The sequence below is a fragment of the Musca vetustissima genome, unplaced genomic scaffold (genome assembly GCF_032173495.1).
Source record: "Musca vetustissima isolate MV318-11 ecotype Yass unplaced genomic scaffold, APGP_CSIRO_Mvet_v1 utg698, whole genome shotgun sequence".
In the NCBI taxonomy this organism is placed as follows: Eukaryota; Metazoa; Arthropoda; class Insecta; order Diptera; family Muscidae; genus Musca; species Musca vetustissima.
In genome coordinates, this window is record NW_026885255.1 from 112,926 (window position 1) to 140,381 (window position 27,456).

The 27,456-nt window shown below is 31.2% G+C and overlaps 4 protein-coding genes across 4 annotated transcripts; 3 read left to right on the top strand and 1 right to left on the bottom strand.

Moving 5' to 3' along the window:
• The first annotated feature begins 7,816 nt into the window (after nt 1–7,816).
• LOC133332431 (ribonucleoside-diphosphate reductase subunit M2) lies at nt 7,817–9,643 on the top strand. The gene is made up of 3 exons (XM_061540834.1): nt 7,817–7,879; nt 7,985–8,233; nt 8,724–9,643. The coding sequence occupies exons 1-3, from the start codon at nt 7,817–7,819 to the stop codon at nt 9,603–9,605; spliced, it is 1,194 nt and encodes a 397-aa protein (XP_061396818.1). The 3' UTR covers nt 9,606–9,643.
• A 7,567-nt stretch (nt 9,644–17,210) lies between these two features.
• Nucleotides 17,211–19,882, top strand: LOC133332432 (phospholipase ABHD3). Its single transcript, XM_061540835.1, has 6 exons — nt 17,211–17,340; nt 18,100–18,269; nt 18,343–18,677; nt 18,736–18,822; nt 19,154–19,287; nt 19,349–19,882. Exons 1-6 carry the CDS (start codon nt 17,236–17,238, stop codon nt 19,880–19,882), a joined length of 1,365 nt encoding a protein of 454 aa, XP_061396819.1. The 5' UTR covers nt 17,211–17,235.
• A 3,350-nt stretch (nt 19,883–23,232) lies between these two features.
• LOC133332406 (5'-AMP-activated protein kinase subunit beta-1) lies at nt 23,233–24,869 on the bottom strand. Its single transcript, XM_061540807.1, has 3 exons — nt 24,199–24,869; nt 23,458–23,688; nt 23,233–23,379 (listed from the first exon to the last, which is right to left on the bottom strand). The coding sequence occupies exons 1-3, from the start codon at nt 24,862–24,864 to the stop codon at nt 23,233–23,235; spliced, it is 1,044 nt and encodes a 347-aa protein (XP_061396791.1). The 5' UTR covers nt 24,865–24,869.
• A 1,546-nt stretch (nt 24,870–26,415) lies between these two features.
• LOC133332433 (SAGA-associated factor 29) lies at nt 26,416–27,444 on the top strand. Its single transcript, XM_061540836.1, has 3 exons — nt 26,416–26,454; nt 26,523–27,144; nt 27,218–27,444. Exons 1-3 carry the CDS (start codon nt 26,416–26,418, stop codon nt 27,442–27,444), a joined length of 888 nt encoding a protein of 295 aa, XP_061396820.1.
• The last annotated feature ends 12 nt before the right edge of the window (nt 27,445–27,456 follow it).

The following is a 27,456-nucleotide window of genomic DNA, read 5'->3' on the forward strand; positions in this document are numbered from 1 at the left end:
TTATATTACTAAAATAAGAAAACATAAAAAAAAACATTCCAAGCAGAAAACTGAAAAAGATTACAGGTTTCCACTCCCCTTACGAAAGTTTAAATGATTCCATTGTGGTTTTCTTGTTTTAGTTTTATTTTATCACTGGTAAGTAAACAAAAAAGTTTTTCTAACATTTTTACTTCCACCCAAAACCCTCAATTTTTACTAATTCTAAAATATCTTTCAACGTTTCGAAAACAAAAAACTTTTCTGATGTGGTTTTATTTTCTCAAAACTTCGATTTTTTTCTTTTTTTGTTACCTCTAAAATAAATTTTGTTATTAAAATTTTGTTGTAAAATAATAAGCAAACATTGCTTCCTTTTTCAAAACCAAAAATAAAATTAAAACAAAAACATTTTCATCAAAAAAATAACTCATAAATTATACCAAAAAACGCAAAAAAACAACTTAATTAAACATTTTTCACTACAACATTTTTACGTACCAAAAAAAATGTCATAAAAATCAAAATGAAAAACAAACCAAAAAACTTTGCTTTATACCAAAAAACGACATTTTTATGTGTGAACAACAACAGCAAAAAAAAAAGAGCACACAACATCCACATACTAATAATTCTGCTGTGTGAGAAACCAAAAACCAACTTTCACACCGAATATAAACTCTTCAGCTAAAGAGTAACCAAAAGTTATGCCTAATATAATTTATACAAAAAATTAAAAATATGATTGTCCACACAACATATAAAAAAATAAAATCATATTTTATTATAACACATACAAAAAACCGAAAATAAAAAACTTAAATGTATAAAACAAAAATTTAAAAAAACCAAAAACAAATTCACTTACTTGTGAATAGCATAATTTTTCATGAATTAAAAACAAAACAAAAAAAAAAACAAACAATTGGAGGAGAAGATTGATAAATTATTTAAGTTTATTGAAATTACAGTTTCTTAATTATCCAAAAAAATGAATAAATAAAGACTAAAATCGAAAAAAAAAAACAAAAAAATGGCATTCGTTACTTCTTCGCATTGAGGATTTGGGTGTTGTATTTTGTATAGCCTTCACCACACTGTGGTACAGGGTATTATGTCTTTGTGCACTTATTTGGCCCAAGGACGAACCCTATTGAAATTTTAGAAAATCGGTTCAGATTTATATATAGCTTCCATATGTTCTCGTCCGTAAATTGTACGCCAAAGTGCCTAAATATCTTTCGATTTGCAAGAATTTTGGCATAGCGTACTGAATTGAGTCTAGAATGATATGTGCTAAGTTTCGTAAAAATCGGTTCAGATTTCGATATAGCTCCCATATATATTTTCGTCCGATTTAAGGTAAATGGTGCGCCAAAGTGCCTAAATATCTTTCGATTTGCAAGAATTTTGGCATAGCGTACTGAATTGAGTCTAGAATGATATGTGCTAAGTTTCGTAAAAAATCGGTTCAGATTTCGATATAGCTCCCATATATATTTTCGTCCAATTTAAGGTAAATGGTGCGCCAAAGTGCCTACATATCTTTCGACTTGCAAGAATGTTGGCATTGCGTACTGAATTGAGTCTAGAATGATATGTGCTAAGTTTCGTAAAAATCGGTTCAGATTTAGATATAGCTCCCATATATACATATATTCGCCCGATTTAAGGTAAATGGTATAATGTATTTAAGGTATAATGATGTGTGCTAAGTTTCGCAAAAATCGGTTCAGATTTAGATATAGCTCCTATATATATTTTCGTTCAATTTAATGTAAATGTTATATTCCTCCTTTTTTCCAAATATTTTCCAGGGAGAAATTACACTAGAGAGAATGTCTCAAAAAATCCTCAAAAATTTAAAAAAAAATATTTTGTTTTTCAAAAATCTTTGAGCTTTAACATAATCATTATTTTCACTTATGTAACATAAGTTTATGTATGTACTGTCAATATGTAATAAAACTTTAGAATTCCCTCAAAACATTGACGCAAAATTTATGAAAATCGGTTAAGTAGTCGCTGAGTTATTTGCATTTGAATTCAACGATGTTCCGAAATATACCTACTCTTCGGTGCTGTGCACCTATTACCAAAAAATGAAAAACCACACAAAAATGTATTTTTTAAAAACGGCAATTTCTTCTCCTTCATGACTGGCTGCTGGTTTGCAGAGAAAATTATAGCATACTTTTAGGCCGAACACAATCTGTAAATAGTCCTCACTTCGTTTTGCCATAACTTTTTTCGTATTGCTGGTATTCGAATGAAATTGGTGTCATATGAAAGGTACGATCGTATACTTTCTTGTGAAATATATACAATTTCAAAATTATTTCAATATTGTTATGAAATTTGGGTTTAAAGATTATGATTCAAATTTCCTACCACAACATTGAACATCTCCGTTATCATCTGGAACCGATTTTGAAGAGATGCGATTCTCTTTAGAAATTATACGCTTAGAGAGCTTGGCTTAAAAAAAACTGATGCATTTTCTCATACCTGCAATTACTAAGAAGTGATTGTAAGCTAAAAAAATACACATTTGTTTTGTATCAAGTATCGTAACGCGATTAAAAGTTATAAAGAATGCCAACAAATTGTAATTAATCGTAAACATGACAACCCTGGCAAACAATCTTTGATACTGTAAGATATTAGGTAATTGAGTCTATCAATATACCTATACATTTTTCTGTATCTATACGCATCTAAAATTATAAAGAATCTAAGTTGCTGGCGATTTTCTGTTAACATGGCAACCCTGGCATAAGTAAGTATAAGAAAACCTCCCCCTCCCAACAGAAATCGCATCTTAAAGAATTTTTTCTTAGGCTTAAAAGGTTAAAAAACGCTATTATGTATTTTTATGTTCCAGCATCATTTTGCAAATAATAAAAAACAATTTAATTAAATTCATTTCTTTTATTGGGAGTTATTACATCGGTTACACAATCTCAATTAAGTTTGTACAATAATAATAGACAAATCAGATGGCTGCCCGCACCTCGAACATACCAACAGTTATCTGAAAACAAAAGAAAAAACATTTGTTATTAAAATGCCTTAAAATCTCAAATTTTGATATTGATTGAATCCAAAAAATTTAAATTTTGTCAGAGCCATTTTATAACCAGGGTCCACAATGGATTAAAACTAGACGTCCAAACAACAAAAGAATATTGAAGCAGGTTGTCTTGGTCTTAATCGTATTTGTGGTGTCTGTGAATGGTTTATAATATCATCATACAACATTTTTTAGATTTAAAAAAATTCTACATTCAAAATAAAAATGATGATTGATATGCAGAATAAATTTGTTTTGCCATTATGTATATTTACCTCTTTGAAATGTGTTTGTATTGGATCCCATGGTTAAAAAAAGTTGGATTTTTACTCCTCTCCATATCTGCAAATACAAATATTTTTTTACTAAAATATTGTAGAATAAAAATAGTATAAAAATTTAATAATAGTAGTATGTCAGAGCCATTATATAACCATGGTCCACAACTGATTAAAACTAGGCTCCCAAACAACAAAAGAATATTGAAGCAGGTTGCCTTGGTCTTAATCGTGTTTGTGGTGTCTGTGAATGGTTTATAATATCATCATACATAAGGATATGCTTATATTTCGAATGCCTTACAAAAACATTTTCGAAAAACAATTGACAACGATGTTAGGTTCGGCGTGTCCGAGCTTTTTGTACTCTCTACCACCATGAGGATGACATTGGAAATAACATTAAAAAGAGGTCCTGCCTAGGAGGACCTAGGACTGTGATATGACCATAGACAAATGAAGTAATAGACAAAATACAACTTATCGTATATACACCATAAAAGAGATTTCTTTTTTTAATTTCCTGATCTATGTTTTTTGTAAGGATCGGTTATTTGTTGTTGGGAATAAAATGGGGAAAGTAAAGACGTTTACCTTTTTTCAAACATTCGGATTGTGAAAGATGGTAGATCACGTTTTTATAGCCTAGAAATAAAAAAAGAAACACATTAATAAAATATAATTTAAAAAATATATAATATAAAAAATATATTTAGTTTTTTAAATATCCTCTCCACAATAAAAATATGCTCCGCAAATATGTAATAAGTCTATTTGGGTATTGCTTGGGCAGAGAGTTTTAATATGCGAACACATATTTAGCACTTTAATGCAGTGGAATTATTTGTTTCTGCAAAATAGCGACTCTGTAGTTCGCAATAGAAAAAAATTTCAAAATTGAAATTATATAGTTACCTGCGTTGGGTGGGGTATAGTAGTATACAATCAAAACTCCGCTAGACACCTATTTTGCCATAGAGGAAACATCTGCAAGAAAATAAAAAATGCCATTAGTAAAATATCTATAATTCACAAAATATAAAAAGGAAATTAAAAATATTTATCAGTAAAGTTTATAACAAATCAATGATGTTCATAAGAGATGTCAGAAAAATTTTAAACTATTCATCAGTGCCAAATTTTAAGAATACCATACTATTAAGGAACATACCTTTCATAATTTATCTAAATTGTACAGCACAGAACTGCTTAGCACACACCTTTGTAGTTAGGAATCTTTCAGGACTAAAAATAAATAAAAAAAATAATTTTAAATATAATTATTTTAAATGTGTTTTTAGCTTCAAAAATTACAATTGATTTAAAAAAAATATATAAGCTTCAAAAATAATATGCTCCGCAAATTTTGAATAACATCAATTTGGGTATTGCTTGGATGAAGTTTGAAAGTTTACTCTGCGAGCACATATTTAGCACTTTAATGCAGTGGAAAATATTTCTGCAAAATAGCGACTCTGTGGTTCGCATAAAAATTGTTATCAAAAATTGATTAAAAAATAAAAATTTACCTTTTTTTAGTAATGATGTCAGTAGTATAGAACACATCATGCTATGAGCTGAAGTGCTTTGACAAAAACCTACAACAGGAAAGAAAACTATATTAATAAATTGATGGATTTAAGGTGATTATAAATAATAATATTTTCTGTTTTTGCTATCAGACAAAGTTTATTTAAAATCAATAATATATTCATAAGAGATGTCAGAAAATAAATTATAAACTAATCATCAGTGCCAGCCAGGCAGCCAAAGAGGTGTCTCTAAAGAGCTGTGATATGATTTGAGATCTTACCATTTATGGTGAAGACATTCAAACGTCATTATTTCTGTTATATTTTAGTCCAATGAACCTGAAATGTAAAAAAAAAAAACAATTATTTGTCATGTTTAAGAAAACATGTTCATGCTTACATCTAATTTATACATAATCAATGGACACTCATAGAAAAAAACTCATGTTATGATAAGACCTTGAATATACCGGAAAAAACGCGCGAAAAAATTTTTTTAAATTCTCAATATACTGAATTGTGGAGCTACAATTATATGGGGGCTATAACAAAACAGGGATTACTTTACATCTTTAAATTACTAACTTTGTTGTAATAGGTACTAGACCGCAGTGCTTCGAATTTCACACTACGGCGATAGAATATTAACATTATTCTAGCAGCAAAAAGAGTTCCACAGCCAATGTTAGAGAAATCATTTGGCCATAGTTATATAAACTGCATATGTAGTAATCATATACAAATAGTATGTAGTAGTATCGCTTAATTCTATAGAGCAAGTCGTTAATAAAAAATTTCGATTAATGCCCTTCAAACTCAAAGCATTTTAATATGGCGAAACGTTTGTCTTTTTGTAAATAATAGCACTTACAAAAGTATATAAATTTCGCCATTAAAATTTTAATTTAAATAACATTTTCAGTACTTACATTGTCCACCAGAATAGCATCACTAGCTTCCAGAAAATATGCCAACTCTACAATTTGTTGCTTGATTTGCTTTCGTTTCAGCGATAAACATGTTGAATTCCATTGGGGATTTTATTGAAAATTAGAGATGAAAATCTCTAGTTTTATTTTAGCAATTGATAGATATATAACAATGGTAATGCACTAATTTCACTCCTCTAAATTAGTTGAAATGCCGACAACGTGCTTATTCCTCGACGTCTGTTGTAATAAAGAACGTTGTCGCTGCTGCTGTGGTCTGATGACTGCATTATGATCGATTACTCGATTACCCATATGATACGAAATACAACCATGCATTGAGATATGGTAATTAGTGGAAACGTAACGTAAAAAAGATGTATGTTAGTGAGAGAGGGTTTAGAATGACAATATAAAAATATTTTATATCTTATTTTGTCAAATTATGATGAAATAAAATGAATTTTTACTAAATCAGGTGTTTTTATTCGATGAAAACAAACAATTTAATACAACTATGTATTATTGCTACGGAATCTATTGCGTGAAAATCATTCCGATTGCAACACCTCTAAATGTTCACCGAAGACCCCACAAAGACCCTAATTTACGCATGTCAGTCGGTTTAAATTACCTAAAGTTCATAATATTTAAAATAGAGCTCTGAAATTTTGCACAGACATTTGGCGCGTTTAGACTACAGCTTTTATGAAGTGCATTATCTCGATTTAATTCGTAAATCGAGCTGAATTAACCACCATATAAAATTAAATCTACTCAATATCTGGAATTGTTCTAAATCCTATGCTAAATCGAGATACTTTCAAATACAACCCTGCTTTTGCTCCTTAAAGTATGCTTTAAAATTAGGTAATGTTAAAAATAACTGCCTGAGAAAAATATGTCAGCTGCTGAAAATTCATTTTTGTTTGCATTCATAATAAATATTACTATAATTTACTACGACAAAGGTTTTTATTCATTTCTATCCCACTAGAGAGCAATTTATAACAAAATTATGAAAATATTGGTTGAAAATTGCCACAGACATCATGGAAGCAGTGAAATGTGTTTGTATACGTAAGCAAATAACAACTGACAAATCCACTTCATTCAATTCTAATACTAGTCTAAAGAGTTATGATTTGATATCTCGCGCCTGCTAAATCCACTCCATCTCAAATGTCAATTCCATTGCGTTTACGTCACGTTAATCTTGTTCACAAATCCAGTGGATTATATTTGACGATGGACATTTAAAATATCTAAATTTAATGAGATTCGTACGAGTAAACTCATGTTAAGGAACGTTTAGATTTACGAAATCCACTCAATTTCAAATGTCAATTCCATTGTCAAATATTCCATACGTCAAAAATGGATTTTTGAACAGGATTACTCTATGAAATTGACATTTGAGATCGATTAGTTTTATTAGTCTAAACGTAGCCTTAGTATTTAAGCACATTTCTGATGCATTTGATGCCATTTATATTAATCATCTTCATTTCATGTAAACATAGCCTTGGACACAGAATAATCCATAATTGTGCCACCAATTAATTCATCCCTGATTCACTGCATTCATCTATGTGCTATAAATTTTACATAAAGTAAAACAAAATAAAAAGGATGTATCCAATAAAACAAACATTTATTGTATGCTCTCATTGAATTTGTTTGTTCTAAACATTGCTATAGACTACTACCCACCCAATTGATGAGTACTCGATAACTGTGCCGGCATGTGTCACAATGCACAACATGTGAACTGTATTAAAACTACCTACAACTATTTGTCATTTGTTGTTGTTGTCCTTGCGGCTATGCCAAACAGAAAAAAACAACGCAAAATAATCGTTGTCGTCGATTTATCGAAAATTACTCCCGCCAAAACAACGTAAAAAGGTGCATTCACTTTTCCGCCACTTTATAGTACTGATCGGGCGTCTTTCGTCATTCTGACTTTGTAGCTTGAACTGTAAGCATTTTGTAATTAACTATAAAATATTAAATACTTGTAACATGTCGTCTGCTTTTGCTGCTGGTAAAGAAAATATTGAAAACATGGATAAATTTGGTTTGAAGGTAAGTTTGTGTATGCTGCGCTGCTATTGTCATGCTAGGCGATAATGTGCTTAAAGTAAATAAAAATAATTAAATGTATTTTTTTTCTGTTTTTGTTTCTTCTAGAGTCCACGTAAAATTCTTGCCGAGAATGTTAATAATGTACGTAAAATGTCCATTGGTACTGATGAACCCGTACCCAACAAGGAAGCAACAACAAATACCACTACTACAAGCAATGTTGCTGGCACGTCTTTGGCCAACCGACCTGCTGTTCCCTTTGATCCATCTATTGAACCCCTGCTAAAGGAAAATCCCAAACGTTTTGTTATATTCCCAATACAATATTTGGATATTTGGCAGATGTACAAAAAGGTAAGAAAGGAGTTTTGTTTGTTGATTTCTTTGAAAACCCCGTAACATGATCGGAAGATAGCGAGCGAGATTGCTGCGTGCATATCAGGTAGTTTATGGCGATTTACCATATGTTTATTTGTGTATGACGTAGTTTCCACAGAATTGTGGAAAAGCGCGGGAATTTCGACATTGACTATGTGGTGGGGGTATAAATACATAAACATTGCAATCGTCGTATCTAATGTTTTCCCTCCATAATTCTTGAAGTTGGCGCCTTTTTTGGTACCAACACAACCAGTTTTTGTTTTTGATGATAATGGGTATTTGTTTTGTGAATGACTAAACAAATAATTTCTCTTTTATTGTTGTTGTTATAATTATTAACCTCTTTTGTGGGGATGATCTAGAAACAATTCTAGCAAATCAAATAGTTTTGATTTTTTTTTTAATTCAATATTTCATATATTTTCCCTGTGTACTAATTTCAATTCTTCTTCATTATTTACAGGCTGAAGCTTCATTTTGGACCGTGGAAGAAGTTGACCTCTCCAAAGATTTAACCGATTGGGAAAAACTAACAGACAATGAACGCTTTTTCATTTCCCATGTTCTGGCCTTTTTCGCCGCCTCCGATGGCATTGTTAACGAAAATTTGGTTGAACGTTTCTCACAGGAGGTCCAAGTGACTGAGGCCCGTTGCTTCTATGGCTTCCAGATAGCCATGGAAAACGTTCACTCGGAAATGTATAGCATCCTCATCGACACATACATCAAGGAACGCGATCAACGTGAATATCTATTCAATGCCATTGAAACAATGCCAGCTGTCAAGAAGAAGGCAGACTGGGCCCTATCATGGATTTCATCAGAATCGGCCAACTTCGGTGAACGTGTCATCGCCTTTGCCGCCGTTGAGGGCATTTTTTTCAGTGGCAGTTTTGCCTCCATCTTTTGGCTTAAGAAGCGTGGGCTTATGCCCGGCTTGACATTCTCCAATGAACTGATTTCCCGTGACGAAGGTTTGCATTGTGATTTTGCTGTCTTAATGTTCAAATATCTGGTACAGAAACCCAGCCGCGAGCGTATCATTGAAATCATCAGAGAGGCTGTTAAAATTGAACAAGAATTCCTGACAGAAGCATTGCCCTGCAACTTGATTGGCATGAACTGTGAACTAATGTCGGAATACATTGAATTTGTGGCCGATCGTCTGCTGGTTGAATTGGATGTTGGCAAAATCTACAATACCAAGAATCCCTTCCCATTCATGGAAATGATTTCCCTGGATGGCAAAACAAATTTCTTTGAACGCAAAGTAGGTGAATATCAAAAATGGGGTGTGACAGCCAATCGTTTGGACAATGTTTTCACATTGGATGCTGATTTCTAAAGCAGCAATTTATTTTGTGACACCATGCCCCAATCTCACTTAACCTTTCTTGTAGTATAATTAAGCTTTATTTTTTCATAATTTGTCCTATATATATAAATATCTGTATTTGTGTATTCTAAATCTAAATTAGTTTGTAAGAAAACATCATCCATCATTATTAATTCATCAAAAATATGGCCCACGGACCAATATTTTTTGTGGACAAATTTTTATCTTCATTTTACCCATTTTATTATATATTGATCTTAAAGCAACTTCACCATATCGATACTTTTTAGAAAGCAGTAGAGAAACATTGATAGAAAACTAAGCATTCTTTCCAGTCTGTTTCCATTTCAAAATTGCATTACAAATCTGTATTTTGTTTGATTATGAACCCACCCCACCACTTGACTAAAGGTAAACCCGTTAAATTATACATTTTTTATAAAACAAAAAAGGCATTCATATCAAACATAGTTTACCACCATTAATGGAAATAATTGCAACTTGTACATATCTACAACATTTTTTATTAAATTTATACATATTATTTACTTCTTAAAAATGATTTTATCAAAATTTATTAATATATAAGAAACAAACTGAAAACGTACCTAAATATAAATATTAGCACAAAAGTCGAAATTATGTCTTTATTTTTTAGGGGAATTTAAGAATTTTAGTTTCGGGTTTGAAATTTGATGAATCACCATCTCTGTAGTGGTGCAATATGTATACATAACATATTTCCAGAATATTCTGGGTATACATGGATGGCCTGTTATGCATTTAAAGGTCATTGTTCGTCTAACAAGCGTTTCTGCAGCTGTTCTTATTTACCAAGAAATTTAGGGCATTTGACACTGACTTGAGATTTTTACCTGAATTACAAAAGAGTTATCACAAGAAATTGAATACACACAATAGATGCATAATACAGTTTGTTTTCAATAACAAAAAAAAAGAAGTTATGTACATATGTCGGATGACTGAATATAATGACATGTTTGCTGCATGGCAGTATGATGTTTTCATAGACATACATCAATTTGTATGATGAGCTGCAACAAGGCAAGATATACAACATTTCTACATTAAGATCAATAGAATGTCCTGGGTGAACCGATAGAGCTGGACATTTGGAGTTAGGATCATTGTTGGGGTAGAATTGAGCTATTTAGGAAATTTTGGAAATTCCTACTAATGTGAACTAAATTTTGTACAATTTAAATCTTGGGTGAACCGATGCGATGAAGTTCTGGAAATTTGTACTAAATGGTACCAAATGCGGGGTTTGAGTGAACCGATTGAGCAGGAATTTTGAAATTTGACGTTCGGATCACTTTTGGGGTGTAGGATTGGGCTTTGTGGAAAGTTTTGGAAATTCTTACTAATGTGTACTAAATTTGGTACAATTTAACTTTTAAGTGAACCAATTGAGCTGGAAACCTTGAAATTTGGAAATAAGGTTACTGTTAGAGTGTAGGATAAATTGTTCTAAATTTGGTACAATTTGAATTTTGTGTGAACTGATAGAGCTGGAATCCTGCAATTTGGAGTTACGATCTTTGTTGGTATGTAGTTGTGAGCTATGTAGAAAATTTTGGAAATTCGTACTAAATGGTACCAAATATGTATTTGGGTGAACCGATAGAGCTGGAATCTTTAAATTTGTTGGGGTGTAAGATTTGGCTTTGTAGAAAAATTTGGAAGTTCGTACCAATGTGTACTAAATGGCACTAAATTTGGTACGGTTTGAATTAAAAGCTAACCGATAGAACTGGAATCCTGAAATTGAGTAATAAGATTTCTATTGTTTTTTGTCTATAGGAAAAAATTATCTAATATGTATTTTAGAAAAAATCAATTATTTTTTGAAAAAAAATATCATTATTTTTCTCTAGCAAGAAAAAAATGCAATGTTTTTTTATAGAAACAAATTTAATATATTTGTTCATGGCATAATTATAACTATGCCATTACATTTTTCTAATGGAAAACAATTCAACACAGCAACACTGTAATTTGATGATCATATAATGATGTCATATTTTGTAAACTAGTGTTGCTATTTATATTTCCTTCCCCCATTTAAGAAACAAAAAAAACGACTGATTATTCTCGAAACCACAGAGCTAAGAATTATTTGCCTCTCTCACGCTGTATTTCTCTTTTTTATGAAGTATGCAATAAAAATTGTTTATGGCATTGAAAAATAACGAAAACGTGCCAAAGCCTAGCACGTGAGTTGCCAAAGAGTGTCTAAAAGAGAGATAAAGGGAGAACGTGGAGATTTATGTATGCGGAACAAGGGATATTTATGTAGGAATATGTTTGGGGCCAGATGTGAGAGCTTAACACAAATGCCGGTTGTAAAAAGTGGGTGTATGTGTGCGTGTACGAGTGTTTTGCCAAACAAAAGAGAGTAACAGGAAAAAGCAAAGCAAAAAACAAATACCTGACAACGACATGCTCTTCAAATTTGCTGTGTTCTGTTAAGGAAAATAAAAAATAAAGGTAACATTTTTATTCAGTTATTAAAGTCCATTGGAACCGAACACCACTTGCCAACGCAAAAAAAAAACGAGGAAACAAAACAACGATAAAATAATAAGAATTACATAGAGAAACCTTTTTTCCAATTGGATTTCAAATAAGAATACTATTTACCTTGTCTGATTGTCAAAAGTACTACTCTTCTTCTTATTCTGCATGCTGTTATTTGTGAATGTGCATATGAATTGCAGGCAATTAAATGGTTTTGCCCTTTGGAAATCATTGTAAAATCGTTGAATTTTTGGCAAATCGAAGAAAAGTGATTAATAAAAATTGAAACAAAAATTATGTAACAAATTGTGTAATTAAAGAAGACGACAAAAAGAAAAAACAATTCCCACTGTCAGAATAACGCATTACTGGAGGAGGAGTAGCAAATTTTCAACACGACGTTACCTTAAACTACTACTTCAAAAAGTTTTTGATGTCACGCAATTTCGGGTATGAAACGAATAAAAGAAGACAGTTTTTTCTTTTACAAACAACTATTAATGGGAAAAACTGTGTGATTTTAGATAAGACTTTGTATATAAAAATAAGTAGCTACCTACCTACATCCATGTGCAAATTTTAGAAACGAAAATATACTATAAAGTTCTGTGAGTGTTAAATAATGTAATTTTTTGGTTGTTATGGACATAAAAGAAGAAGAAGAAGATGGAAAAAGCGACTACTACTACTTAGTATTCATATGTTGGTAGCTTCGCTTTTCCCCTGTTATAGCATTTAAATAGCCCCCAAAAGTATGCAGTGTTTCTTTTATGTTATATGGTTTGTTACTAGCCTAAATGTAGGTCTCATAAATCAAAGTAAAAAAACAATGAAATGAAACTGAAATTTGTTAAATGTGTGTGAGTGTGTTTCCAAGAGTGTGCGTAAGTGAGAACGTATGTGTGTGTATGAAGAAGAAAAAGGAAGTTGAAGTAGCCAGAAAAATAAAAAAATAAACTTTAGTCATTATAATGTATATAATTCAAAGAAAAATAAACTAAACCTATTCAAATAAATATATATGTATGTGTGTTTTGTGAGTAAAATTGTCATTTGACCAAACGTCATATACATTTGTATATATGTACGTTTAAATTAGATTATATTAACCGTTTCCACGTGAGCATATATTTTTTACCCCTACATTTTTTTTTTGTGGGAAATATGATTTAAATCTTTGTTTTCCATTTTGAGTTAGTAAATGACTATTGGTGTGCATGTTTGTGCCAATGGCATTGAGTGTTGTTTGTAATGTAATTAAAAAAAAAACGAGACAATATAGGGCAACTTGTCCACTAATGTCTGCCAAATGGTCTGTCAAATAATTTGTTTGTTTTTTTGTTCCTACCCCTCAACGTCAGGGTGAATGGAGAGTGGTGAAGTTTCAAAAAGTATGTCATATCGTTTGTAACTCCTCAATATGATGATAGTCGTATAATATATACCGAGTGTGTACATTTTAAATTATTTATTGTCCTGCTGTGTCCTGAAGACAAGTAAAAAACACCTTAATTTCTATTTAATTGCTTATTTGATAAATAATTTTGCTAATATTTACATATACCTCAGGGATTGGAGGGTTAGTTAGTTCAATTATAGAGAAAAATTATAGAAAAATCTAAATTTATTTTAAAAAAATATAGAAGAAACTAGAATTTTACTATAGAAAAAAATCGGAATGTTTATAGAGAGGCAAATTAAAAAAAAAAAATGAAAAAACGGAATGTTTTATATAGAAAAAATTACGAATTTCGAAAATAATTTAATAATGAATGAATTTTCATAAGCGAATTTTAAATTTAAATAAAATAAATATTTTTATCGAAAAATTAAATATTGGTTTTTAAGTGAAAAAATGTGCTCAAAATACTGAATTTTTCGGTATACCTTATATGAGGACTAGCCCTAAACTTGAGTCAAAATCGATAATTGTAGTGCGGATATTTTGTAACCAATCAGAATTCATAATGGCAAATTAGAGCAATTTTGTTCATAAATGTCCTCAAACTGCCCGAAATATCGAAATTTGGCAGTATTGCAATAATTTCAAATACAACACTTTTTTTGCGCCCAAATAAACGATTACGTTTTTTAAAAGTACCAAAAATTGCACCCTTTCTCATGTGTATATTTGCATAGTCAAATATCAGCTGACTGGCAATTGGATATTCTAGTCTAAACAGTTGGGATTTACAAATCGATTCGATTTTAAAGCAGACATAATTTCCGCTCATTATTTATTTTCTGGACGTTTTTTAGATTTTAATAATTTTTTTTCAAATTAATGTAAATCCAGTTATCTGATAATTGATGATACATTTTGATTGTAGATTGTTTATTAATGTATGCAGTATTCAATTCAAAATAGGCAACTTTTTAGTTATTTAAACTTTGATGATACAACAACAAGCTAACAGAAATTGTCTCAGAATAATGTGAACGAATTCATTTGATGAGACATTAGATGAGATAATAATTTCTAGGTATTAATTACGTTATAATATATATATATATATATATATATATGTGTGTATATATTTAAGTGAAATAATAAATTTCATTTTGTCTTGAATCAAGTTTTCACATTCAGTGTAGACTTCGAACTTTGGTATTCAAAATGGTCAGTATTACAGACAAGTTGTATTTATTTTGCTTGATTGTAAAGCAAGAGATAACAAGAAAAAACACAACTCATCTAGCTGTCTACATATATACAGACAGACATATATACGATTTAATGAACCCTGTCTGATGGACTATTCTAGTGTTGATGGCCAGATAAATTACTATCACTATTTAGCTATGACTAATATTTTGGAGTTATGAAAAAAGAAGACATTTGTTAAATGGACTTTAGACTCCCAAAAAAATGATAGAACGTAATTGTCTGCGTTTATTACGTGAGACTGTAGATAGGTGGTTTCAAATATTACTGCTTTTGTGACTAGTTTTTACGCATGAGCTAGTATGACTTCCAGTAAACCTTAAAGAAGAAAAAAAAGGTTAAACAAAATTTAAGTGACTGAAAAGTGTTCTCATTTTCTGGTAGTTAATTGTGGCCGAATAAAAATAGTAACCAAATATTTTTGACATTTTTACTACATACGAAAATAGAGTAAATAGGTTGCATTGATCGTCTTTCCATAGTGGAGGAGCAGCGGAAATTGCTGTACATTTTAAATAATGCAGATTCTGCTTTAATAATTTTCTGAAATACTAAAAATGCCAAATTGGCGCCCAACATTGACATTTCCATGATTACCCAATTCAGTATTTTGAATATTTTTATTTAAAATAATGTCCATGTCATTGTACATGACGCCTAACATGTAGCACGAGAGATATTTCTTTAGAAAAACAAAAATATGAAAATGGCGCCCAACATGTAAATTGTATCGAATACATATACAATTATGTTAGTATCATCATAGGATTACATGACGTCCAATATGCAGCAGATTCTGCTTTAATTATTTTCTGAAATACAAAAATTTACCAAAGTGGCGCCCAACATTAACATTTCCATGATTACATAAATCAGTATTTTTTATAATAATGTTCATGTCATCGTACATGGCGCCTAACATGCAGCAGGAGAGATATTTTTTTTTAAACAAAAATTTTTAAAATCGACGCCCAACATGTAAATTGTATAAAATACATAAATAAGTGTTTTAAAAATTTATATTCAATTTAAATAGTGATGATACTAAAATCATAGGATTTCATGGCGCCCAACATGCTGATTCTGGTTAAATTATTTTCTGAAATACAAACTTAGAACTATTCAATGAATTAAATTTTTTCATTTAAAATAATGTCCCTATCATCGTACATGACGCCTAACATGCAGACGGAGAGATATTCGTTAAAAAAATAAAATAATAAAATCGCGCCCAACGTGTGAATTGCATAAATATACAATAAAGTACATAAATAAGGGTTTGGAAAATTCGTAATTATTTTTTCAAATAATGTAATATCATCAAGGGATTTCAGGGCGCCCAACGTACAATAGGGAAGACAGGCGCCCAAAATGGAAACTTTATATTTTAGTTGAAGATTTTACTGTTTTTTCAAGGCATTTAAGTGTGATTATACTTTAATTTTGGCATCCAATGAATGGGAACTTCATTGAAATTGGCGCCCAACATATGACTTTTACAAATATCCCATGAATGAATCCTTTTTTGGGAAATACCTGTTAATTTTAAATAAAATCATCATAGGATCTTTATGTAGGAGGGAAGACAAATGTTTTTTTTTTAATTGGGTGGGTCCAAAATTCTTAAAAAATTATAAAATTGTTGATGGTTGTTCAGAGATTTATTTGTATGTAATAATGTTGATTTAAAATTTCAACATTCTATGAACTGTTTTGGTTGGTGACCAATAGCCTTAGTAAATTTATTACTGAAATATCACAGAATTCCTTTCTATATTATTTTATACCTAAAAATATCTACTTTATTCTTATAACTTAGAATATATGACCGATCTAAAAGGTTGATGGAATTGTATTCCTCAATGGCACAAAAATAAAAAATAACAACGCAAGACACAACTTGCTGGCTTACAATTGTAAAATTATATACAAAATGTAAACATATGACAATTTAATTTTTTTGTACTTATGTAAATATATAATATGTAATCTACGAAGAAGAAAAAACACTTGTGAAAGCAATTTATCGCATTTGATTGATTAGATTTTCGATTCCAAATAGAAAATAGTTTTATACATTTTCCAAAATAACATATTTTGTTTATCATCAATTACAAAAACAAATTGCAAAGCTAATGAATTTATTATGTACATGTATGTATGTAGGTAGATATAATACGTGATAGGCGGTCAACAATATCACTTAATAAGATAAAACTGTTTTTGTAATTATTGTATACCATAATTAAAATGCTTCCTATTGATAACTAAATACGATATAATTTTTTTATCTTATTTCCAATTTCAGATAATCAAAACATTATATGCAACAGTATTAGAGAAAAGTTCAACTTTTTATGTGGAAATTTGCTATTCGAAAAAATAACTAAACAAAATATATATTAAAGAAAAAACACATAAACAAACGACAAAATGTTATACTCTGTTGTTATATATTTAACAAACATACCACGTCTACATTTATGGGCATTTGCAATATTAGGATATGTAGTTTATTATTTAATACAAGTAGTTAAGGTGAGTACTAAATATAATAACACTATTTTATTTTTAATTGTTAATTAAAAAATGTTAGATGCTTAATTTCATTCTATAGAACCCTATATTTATATTACGGTTGTTAACTCTTCTCTTTGCTTCATTGATTAACTGACAGCAAAGATGGGCATATTATTTGCATACCGTTGTTGATGCGTTGATGTTTTCTCTTTACATTTTTTGTTGTTGTTAAAACAAAAATAAACATTAACTAAAAGTTTTCTCGATTAATTAAATCCCGCAAACAAAAATCGTCTTTATTTTCCCATTATTCACTGATGTTATTATTATTCTCTTCAGTTGATTTGTGTAATCATAACACCCACATCAGGCAAAACCCTGCACGCGTGCTCTCTCGCCAAAGTAAATAAAAGCATACTCTCATGCACATTTAATTGAAACAACTGAAAACCCACTGACACATCGACAACGCAACGCAAATTTGTTATTGTCTGCCCGAGCCTGCACTACCTGCAGTGTCACTCTCTCACTCTCTCTCTCTTGAAAACATTTGACCTCAAGAGAATATCATATTTTTCCGTTAGCATTTTAAAGTTCAAAAGAGAACAAGATCAAACAATAGCAGACAATAAAACAAGTAGAATAATAATAACAGCAATAATCAATAAAATCAATTGTCTAAAACAATTTAAACATTTTTTTAAATACAAAATGCATTTAAATGTTAAACAAATTAAAAATGTTTAAACACAAATAACAAATAATCTCCCTTTATAGCGTCCAATTTTAGCCTGTTCCGATGGACCTTTTAAGACGTTTTTATACCGTTACATACCAACATTGGAAATGAAATATTGGCCGACATTTTGGTGTTTTGAAAGTCGTGCCCAAACTGTATTTGCCAGTATTATTAGATCTCAAATATTACCAAATATTAACTATCGAAGGTGGGCATGACAAACTCACAAAAATTGAATTGACAATGAAAATGATACATTAATATCCCCATTCTTCTTACAGAGAAATTTTAAGGCTGACCGATGGCGGCGAAGTAGCATTAGATTGGATGGAAGATGGCTGCGCCGATGACAGTCCATGTGTTATTATATTGCCTGGTTTAACAGGCGAATCTCAAGCCGAATATATTAAGTGTTTAGTTTTAGCCGCAAATCAAGTTAGTTTACGTGTTGTCGTGTTTAATAATCGTGGCCTAGGAGGCATTGAGCTGAAAACTCCACGTCTGTATTGTGCCTCAAATTGTGAAGATTTGTCAGAGGTGGTGCGGCATGTGGGCAAAAATGTACCCAAAGATAAGTTGGGTGCTACGGGTATATCTATGGGTGGTTTGATATTGGGTAAGTTAGAATTGAATATGTAATAAATGACAGATAATACAAATGTGTTTATTTTCAGGTAATTATCTGGTACGCAAAAGTGAGGAAGCTCGTACATATTTGGGTGCAGCAAATATAATATCAGTGCCTTGGGATGTTCACAAGGGTATGTTATGAAAGACAATTTATTTTCTAGTTAAAGGGTGCATCGCGCCATTCGAAAATTCTAATATGCAAGTAGGAATTTTCCCAAAAAAATATCGAATAGTCGAAATCGTGCATGACGACACCGATTTGGTATCAACAAATTCCCAAAAAAAAGTTGTGCCTTTATAGCGAATAATTTTGCCTGTCCATTGAACGTCGTTATAAACGATTTCGACAGTATCTATAATCATTAACCCAAGGAGGAGGTCATGAATCCCCTAGATTATACTTATTCTTCTTTTTTTTCCACCAGGTCCTTATTTTGATTTAATTTTTTGTTCTAATTTCAGGAACAAAAAGCATAGAAAAGCCCATATTAAATAATCTGCTCGGACGGCATTTGACAAATAGCCTTTGTAATACATTGAAAAGCTGTGAAATTTTCAAAATGTGCGATGACATAGATATGGATAAAATTTTAATGGTTTGTATTTGTAGTTAAACTAAATTTTTTTGTTTCGGATTTAATCTTCATCCTTTTTTAGTGTAAAACCATCAAGGAATTCGATGCCTTATTTACATCCAAACAATTTGGTTATGCCCATGTTGATGATTATTATACAGACGCAACGCTGCACGATAAATTACACAAAATTACGGTGCCTACCTTGTGCCTCAGTGCAGCCGATGATCCATTCCAACCGCTTGACGCCATACCCATTAAGGCTGCCGAAGAATGTTCACATGTTGCAATTGTTATTACGGCCCGAGGCGGTCACATTGGTTTTCTTGAGGGCTGGTGGCCATCGGTTAAGGAACAATTTATGAGTCGTTTATTTGCGGAATTTTTCTCAAAAGCTTTATGCGACAAACGTCAGGAATTTCAAAATGTCACCGAAGATATGTATGAAAATTATAAAGTAGGCAAAGAGTTGTGGCCAAAGGATAAAGATGCAGATGAAGTGGCCACATTACCAGTGGTTGCGGGTGATAAGCAAGAACAAAAAATGGCCATGAAATTGTCTTCGTCGTTTTTGAACAGTGAACAGCTGGAAGAGTTGATGAAGAAAGATATTTAGTTTTAAAATGAGGCAAAGCTACTTCGGCTTTTTTCTTCTTTTTTGTTGACATATTTAATTTGTTAGTGCTTTAAAAAATAACGAATATTAGAATAATAATAAACACAGTAGACGAAGTTCTAAAAATTATTGTAATTAGTAACCAAGAATCAAAACAAAAAAATTATACCAAACAATGCAATACACATTTCACTGCAACATCGAAGACATGACAAGAAAAAATATTGTTCCTTTTAAATCTGTTTTATTCCATGCTTGAATTTTTTTTAACATACACACACATCTATTTGTAGTTATAGTCTTAATAGCATTCAATAGTAATATTGGCATATCCATTATCTTGTTCTAATACAATAATTAATAATAAAAACAAAACCTATTGCCATAAGCTAAGATGAAAAAACAAACACTAGCCTATCATGGTTTTAATTATATATATTTGTTAGTATACTCTAATGAAACACATTCCAATATCAATTATTTTTGTCAATTACTATGGGATCTGACTTGATTTCATCCCGTCCACTAGTCTAATGTCTTTTAGGCATAGTTAATCTATAAACAGTTTTTAAAAATATTAATTTGAATTAAAGATTGCTTTTTTTGTAATTTATTTAAAATGTTGCGAATTCAAACTACTGACACTTATTCTGAATTTTGTAAAGGATTTATCCTGGGTTCAACAATTACCAAAATGACCCAACAAATATATTTTTTTATTTAAGTGCCCAAATTGTAATTGATTGTCTAGAGTTATCTATAATATTTGGGGATTTGTTCTGTTCGTTGACTTATAGTGAAATTCGACGAAGAATATTTTCTTCATTAACTGTTCTATCCCAAAATTAAGTTCTCAGGGAGAATTTAACTCAAACTTAGAAAAGGTACAAAATGACTAAAAAAATGTGTTTATATTTAAATGTCTACATTGTAACTGATTTTTTAGAGGCATCGGTAATATCTAGGTATATTATTTACCCGGTAACCTATAGCGAAATTTGATGTAGAATATTTTCTTCATTAACAGTACCATCCTAAAATTAAGTTCTCAGTGAGAATTTCACTCAAACTTACAAAAGATGCCAAATAAACCAAAAACGCCTCTCTTTACATTTAATTCAGTTTGTGACAGTATTTTCATAGATTTCTATATCTGCCGATTTCCTTTGTTTGCAGGTTGTTTTTGAAATTTTATGTAGAATAATTTCTTCCTTTCATCACTACCATAAAATAATTTTTTAAGGCGAATTTGGCCCAAAACTTAGAAAATACAAAATGACCCAATATGTATATCTTCAAATTTTTAAGGGCCTCATTGTAGCAGCTATTTCATATATATCTCTAATATCTAGCGATTTGCATTGTTCGGTGACTTATGCTAAAATTCGATGTAGAATATTTTCTTCATTAACAGTTCCATTCTAAAATTAAGTTCTTAGGGAGAATTGGAATCAAATTCAAAAAAAGTTAACGAATTACCCCGGAAAAATGTGCTTATATATTTAGATGATCCCATTATAACTGGGAATTCATCTATTTCTATGACATTTTCCGAATTCACTTATTCCGAAGTTTTCATTGGTGGTTTATGTAGAATATTTACTTCCCTTATATCACTACTCTAAAATGATTTCTTCCGGAACAAAAATTCACATTAACTTCGAAATGTAAAAAACAACTCAAAGAATGTTTTTTATTAGTATACCTTAAATAAAACTTATTTTTCTAAGATTTTCTATAGTATCTACCGATTTTCTTTATACGATGACCTATTGCGAATATCGATTTAGAATATTTTTTTCATTAACACTTCTACTCTAAAATTATGTCTTCAGGAAAAATTTTGACTCCAACTCAGAAATGGTATAAAAAGACCAACAAAATGTCATATTTGAATGTCGAGGAAGTGGACCGACAGGCTGTATCTTCGGAATTGGTCACTAATGGTTAACTTTGAGTGTATCAAGGACATAAAAAATGGGTAAACTTTACTTTTATCAAGAATTTTTCTTTCTCAACTTATCCTCAAAAAGTCTTAACGAAAATTTCGAATTTAATTTAATAAAATTATTATTTAATTAAGAAATTCTGTTGGCTAGTGTGTTCAGCTAAAATTAAAAATATACGGAACTTGTTCAAGCATAAATAAAAAAACAAATAATCTTTTAACAAAACTATAAAAAATAATAACAACAAATTCCATACCTTTAGATGACAAAAACCAAAAAAAAAAAAAAAACAATCAGAAAATTTATCAAATTAGTTTTGTAGTAATTCATTTAAGCACATATCTACTATCTATTACAACAACACATAATTTGTGATCTAAAAAAGGCTTTAAACATATAAAACCAAATAAAAGATATATTAATAAATAGAAAAAAAATCCAAAACCAAAAATAAAAATAAAAAGACAACTCAGTATTTTAAACAAACGACGAAAACGAATACCAAACATTTTTTGCTAATATAAATTTGAATTTTAAAAACAAAGCAATATTAATCCAAAATCCAAAATAAAAACGAAGTTAAACATTTATATTATACAACAAATAATAAAAAATATAACAACAACAATAATAATATCAAACAAAACATAACGACAACAACAATAAATAATGTATTTAACAACAAGTTAACTATAAAAAATTAAATAAATTAGAAAATTTAAATAAATCAAATCTAAAAAAGTGGTGTTTCTTTTAAAAGCTAAAAAAAAAATATGAAACTATAAGGGTTTGATTTTAAAATGATTAATAATATTTTTTCAAATATCGACAAGGTGTGGATTTTTTAAAAACTATTATTTTCAAGTATCCACAAAACTTGATTTTTTTAATATTTTCTTTCAACTATCCACAATACGTAGATTTATTATTTTTGCAAAAATATATTTTTTATTCTGTCCCTTATTTTTCCAGAAACAGCCGTGCATAGATTTTTCCAGAATCATTCGATCTTCTGGTAGAAATTATTTTTTAAAATTTATTTTTTACAATGAAATAATTTTTATTTTTTTTAATTGTTTTTATTGTTTTATTTTTCATGTATTTTTTGTTAGGTATATATGTCGGAGTACATCGAAATTTGTTTTAAGTTAAGATAAAAACTAAATGGTTAAAAAATAAAATTATAACATTTGATGCCCATATAACGTTCATTTTTTGCACAAAATTAGCAAAATTATAATAGCATTAGCTTTTGTGTATACAACATGTAGGTTTTCTTTTCAATTTAATTTGTGTATATAAATATTAAAAAAAAATTAACATCATCTATGAATAGATATATAGATAGATAGCATAGCATAACGTAACGTAATAGGACCCCTATTAATACATCATATATTTTTAAATGGGTTTATAAAGCAGAGTGGTAACATATTTCTTGCGATAGCGGTGTGTGGCACTGAGTACCATAACACCATCCTTAATCGATAGGGCATACAAATGATTTAACATAACGTGATTTGGTTCAGGCAACAAGGTAGGCTCACACTGTAACAAAAGAGAATAAAAAATTTTATATGTTTCATTAAATCAATATCAGATAAATAATTGTATTTAAAAACATACCGACAATGGTGTATCTTTGTTCAAGATAACCTGTAATAGATGTGGCGGCAATATTGGTGGACCCGACACCTTTTCCCAAGGCTTAGTTTGTGGCACATCTTGTGAATACTCTTTGTCGGCATTATTAACGGCATTCTCACTATCTTTGGCTAATGCTTGAAATACTTCAAAATCCGATTGGCGAACGGAGACTAAATTTGTTGTTTCGCCAGAATCATTTTCTACGCTTTTCTGAAAATATAAAAAATAAAATATATAGTTTGGTCTTTTCTAACAATATTATTCCCATTGACACGAAGATTTTCACAGCGTACAGAATTGACTATAGAATGAGTTTCGTTGAAATCGGTTCAGATTTTAAAGTAGTTCCCATATACGTTTTCATGCTTGCTCATGCTTTTTTTAATGATATCTTCGATTGGATCTTGATACGATTTGCTTTTCCTTCTATTATTCCGTTCGATTTAGTTGTTGTTTAAATTTGTAATCAAATGCCCAAACAACAACATGATAATTGATTATTGCACAACAACTATGCATGTCATAAACAATAGACGACATATATAGGTATGTAAGTACATATATATATATACAAACATATTTACGTCGTATTTGCTTGCCAGCAAATTGTTATTCTATTGTTATTGATTTTTTAATTCACATGTTATTGTTCTTGTTGTTTTTGCTTCGAAAATGCGTCACCTCTCTCCCCAAAATGTAAACAAACCGAAAAACACTTACCAATTTTGGATCATGTTTCCATTCACCATCCACATAGAATTTGTAATGATGATCTCCTTCGGGCAAATCAATAATTGTCACAAAATTGCCATGACTTCGCACCATCGGTATTGGTTTCCATTTGGTAAAGGTACCACAAATCATTACATTGTGACCGCCACCATCCCAGCGCAATACCGTTGGAATAAACGATGGATTCTTGTCATCCTCTTGTGACTCCATATTTTCACCTGTACCAGCGTCTTTATCCTTTACGTCGTCTTTGGCATTTGCCATCGCTTCGTGTGAACTCACTTCCTTTGTGTCCTCTGTTGTGCTGTCAGAGCGTTTGCGCGTTTCAGCTGAGCTTAATTCAGAGGAGGGGTCGCCGGAATTGGCGGACGGTTCGTTCGAGGCTTTGCCAATTTTCGTATAGTATGGTTCGGATGTTGTTTCGTCGTCTTCTTGCGACGAGCCACCTGCCAATACTGAATCACGTTTTTTATCGAACGTGAATGCCTGACCACCACTTACAGCGGCGATGCCACCACCTCCTCCAACACCGCCACTGCTACCACCAACACCATCACCTCGTTGAGGTAGTTCTCTGAAAGGCGAGTTTGGCGTTGAGATGTCACTCGACTTGTGGCGCTCCCTGTGCATACTTGAACTTCCTGCATTGCCCATTATGCTTTGTTCTGTGTTTGCAAATAAAGAAAAACAACACAACAAAAATCAAAGAAGAAAAAAGTGGATTCCTTATTTCTTATTGGCAAAAATCATTTGTGGACGTATGTTGGCGTTCTTTGGCACTTCTTTTACTATGGCAGCTACACTTATTTTGCACACAATTCCAGTTGCAGATATTAGTTTATTTTTCTTTGTTTTTTATTGGATTTTTACAAAATTTTATAAAAAATTATTATTGTCGTTTTATAATGGACTCTTTTTCAATGTCATAGGAATTTTTGGTCTATCTTTTGGGGTTTTTCTCTCTCCCTCTTTGTGATTGTAATTATTGAACTGTCGATTATTGGAGTTATCGATGTGCAAAAAAAAAACATAGCAATCGATATCAAAATAAATGCAAATAGCTTATTTATACGGGGATTTCTATACGGATTAACTTGAGGTGAATAACAAAAAAGCAAGTATGTAGGTAGTATGGCTGCCTGTGTCTGTCAAATATAAGATAAATATACGCAACAAGTGGTCTGTTCCCGTACTGCAAGAATTTATTAGATTTTACTATTTTCTTCGATATCATAAAGGAAAATTCGTTATCGTAGTAAAAAATAGTAGAATCTTGCAGTACGGAATAGACCAAAATTCATTTGTAAATTTACATTTCTACACCAGCTACGCGACGTATCTCCTTTTAAATATAATAGCATTATGTGTCGCCATTTGTAGGGTTCTGAGGTCATAACTTTTCCTCCAAAACAGATAAGGTGAGGGTAGAATGTTCAAAAGAATCCGCGAACTGTCCTTAACGGTATGTAAATTACAACTTTTTTCGGGCTAATCTATTCTATGGGAATTTATCAGAAATACGCACTGTAATTGACAATTTAAATCCACAAGATTCACTAAATCCAATACAATGTAAATGCAATATTAAGCCCATATATAAATAATAACAAAAACATTATTTACATTTACATTAAAACGTTTTGCGGTGTTAACCTACTTAATGGGTTTTTTTATACAATGAAATTGAAAGTTTAAACACACTGGGTTAACGAAATCCGCTACAATGTAAACATACTATTCAATTTTAAACTTTTCCACCTCAAATATACCAATTTGTTTCCCAACTTTACAATTTTATTCAAATAAATTACCCCCAATTTAAAAGGTCAAATAAAACACACGTAAACAACTGATCGTTGAACGTCAGCACGCAATAACAACGCCGTCACACGTATGGCTCAGTTGTCTGACTGCAGCTCCTGTTTGGGTGTATGTATTGTAAACAATACTACGGTTCTCTTATAGTCTCCATCCCAGATCATTCGTAATATTTTCGACCTTAGAAAGACAAGTACTAATCTTTGTTTTGATTCTGGCTTTATCAGTTACGTTTTAAAGCTATTTCGTCCAATTCCACGCCGTCCAAATTTTACTAACGGCATTGTAATTAAAAGAAACATTTCATTCGAAAGCAATTTCATGAAATTTGAGTTAATTTTATTCAAATATACATACCTAATTATTTAATTTTTGTTTACTACAAAAATGCCTTTAACTGCAGAGAATGCAGCACAACAAATACAGGTGAAATAGAATGTGATTTTCTTTTCGATTAAATGCCATTTCAATTGCGATGTTTGTTTTCCCCCCAGGAACGTCTCAAGGATATACAACGTTTGATCCATCAAATTGACGATGAACGAAGGCGATCGGAAACAAATATCAATGGCTTGACAAGGGCTCAACAGAGCCAAATGCCGGTACAAAAGATGAAGAGTCTGTACAAGACCTGTTTGCAAGATGCTGCCGTTGAGGAGGACACAATTCGCAAGGCGCTAGAGAAAATACATGAAATTCGCAACATACGCAATGAACGTCGCATTCAGGCCCGCAATGCTGGCAATAAGGAGGCTATACGCAGGGGAGCTCTTATGAAAATGGTACAAATATCAGCACAGACGCTACCGCTATTTGTTAGTAAACCTGGAGAAAAGGTACCACCACTGTGTGGTGCCATACCAGCTGAAAGTAATTATATAGCCAAGGTGGGAGATAATGTTGCAGCTTTGGTTAAAGGTGTGGAAGAGGAAGAAAATTGGATATTGGCAGAGGTGGTTAGTTTTTTGCATCGTCAAAATAAATACGATGTCATCGATATTGATGAAGAACAAAAGGATCGACATGTTTTGAGTAAACGGAAGGTAATACCATTGCCACTGATGCGGGCAAATCCGGAGACAGATGGTCATGCCCTATTTCCCAAGGATACTGTGGGTAGGTGTCAATAACATTTTGCTTAACAATCTAGCAGAATTAAACAATTTAATTTTCCTTGTTGTCCCCATAGTTATGGCCCTGTACCCCCAAACAACGTGCTTCTATAAGGCCATTATCCACAGGCTACCACAAACTGCCACCGAAGATTACGAGGTATTATTTGAAGACTCCTCCTACTCAAATGGCTACGCCGAACCATTGCCCGTGGCTCAACGTTATGTCATTGTTTACAAATCCACCAAAAAGAGTGGCAGTAGTGGAGGTGGTGGCAGCGGCAGTGTTTCATCCTCAGCATAAACCCAACACACA

Coding starts and splice junctions, on each gene's coding strand:
- LOC133332431 (XM_061540834.1), top strand. CDS start 7,817: ATGTCGTCTGCTTTTGCTGCTGGTAAAGAAAATATTGAAAACATGGAT. Junction 7,880..7,984: donor TGGATAAATTTGGTTTGAAG/GTAAGTTTGTGT, acceptor TGTTTCTTCTAG/AGTCCACGTAAAATTCTTGC. Junction 8,234..8,723: donor TTTGGCAGATGTACAAAAAG/GTAAGAAAGGAG, acceptor CATTATTTACAG/GCTGAAGCTTCATTTTGGAC.
- LOC133332432 (XM_061540835.1), top strand. CDS start 17,236: ATGTTATACTCTGTTGTTATATATTTAACAAACATACCACGTCTACAT. Junction 17,341..18,099: donor ATTTAATACAAGTAGTTAAG/GTGAGTACTAAA, acceptor CTCCCTTTATAG/CGTCCAATTTTAGCCTGTTC. Junction 18,270..18,342: donor CCAAATATTAACTATCGAAG/GTGGGCATGACA, acceptor TTCTTCTTACAG/AGAAATTTTAAGGCTGACCG.
- LOC133332406 (XM_061540807.1), bottom strand. CDS start 24,864: ATGGGCAATGCAGGAAGTTCAAGTATGCACAGGGAGCGCCACAAGTCG. Junction 23,689..24,198: donor GGAAACATGATCCAAAATTG/GTAAGTGTTTTT, acceptor TTATATTTTCAG/AAAAGCGTAGAAAATGATTC. Junction 23,380..23,457: donor ACAAAGATACACCATTGTCG/GTATGTTTTTAA, acceptor CTTTTGTTACAG/TGTGAGCCTACCTTGTTGCC.
- LOC133332433 (XM_061540836.1), top strand. CDS start 26,416: ATGCCTTTAACTGCAGAGAATGCAGCACAACAAATACAG. Junction 26,455..26,522: donor ATGCAGCACAACAAATACAG/GTGAAATAGAAT, acceptor TTTTCCCCCCAG/GAACGTCTCAAGGATATACA. Junction 27,145..27,217: donor ATTTCCCAAGGATACTGTGG/GTAGGTGTCAAT, acceptor TTGTCCCCATAG/TTATGGCCCTGTACCCCCAA.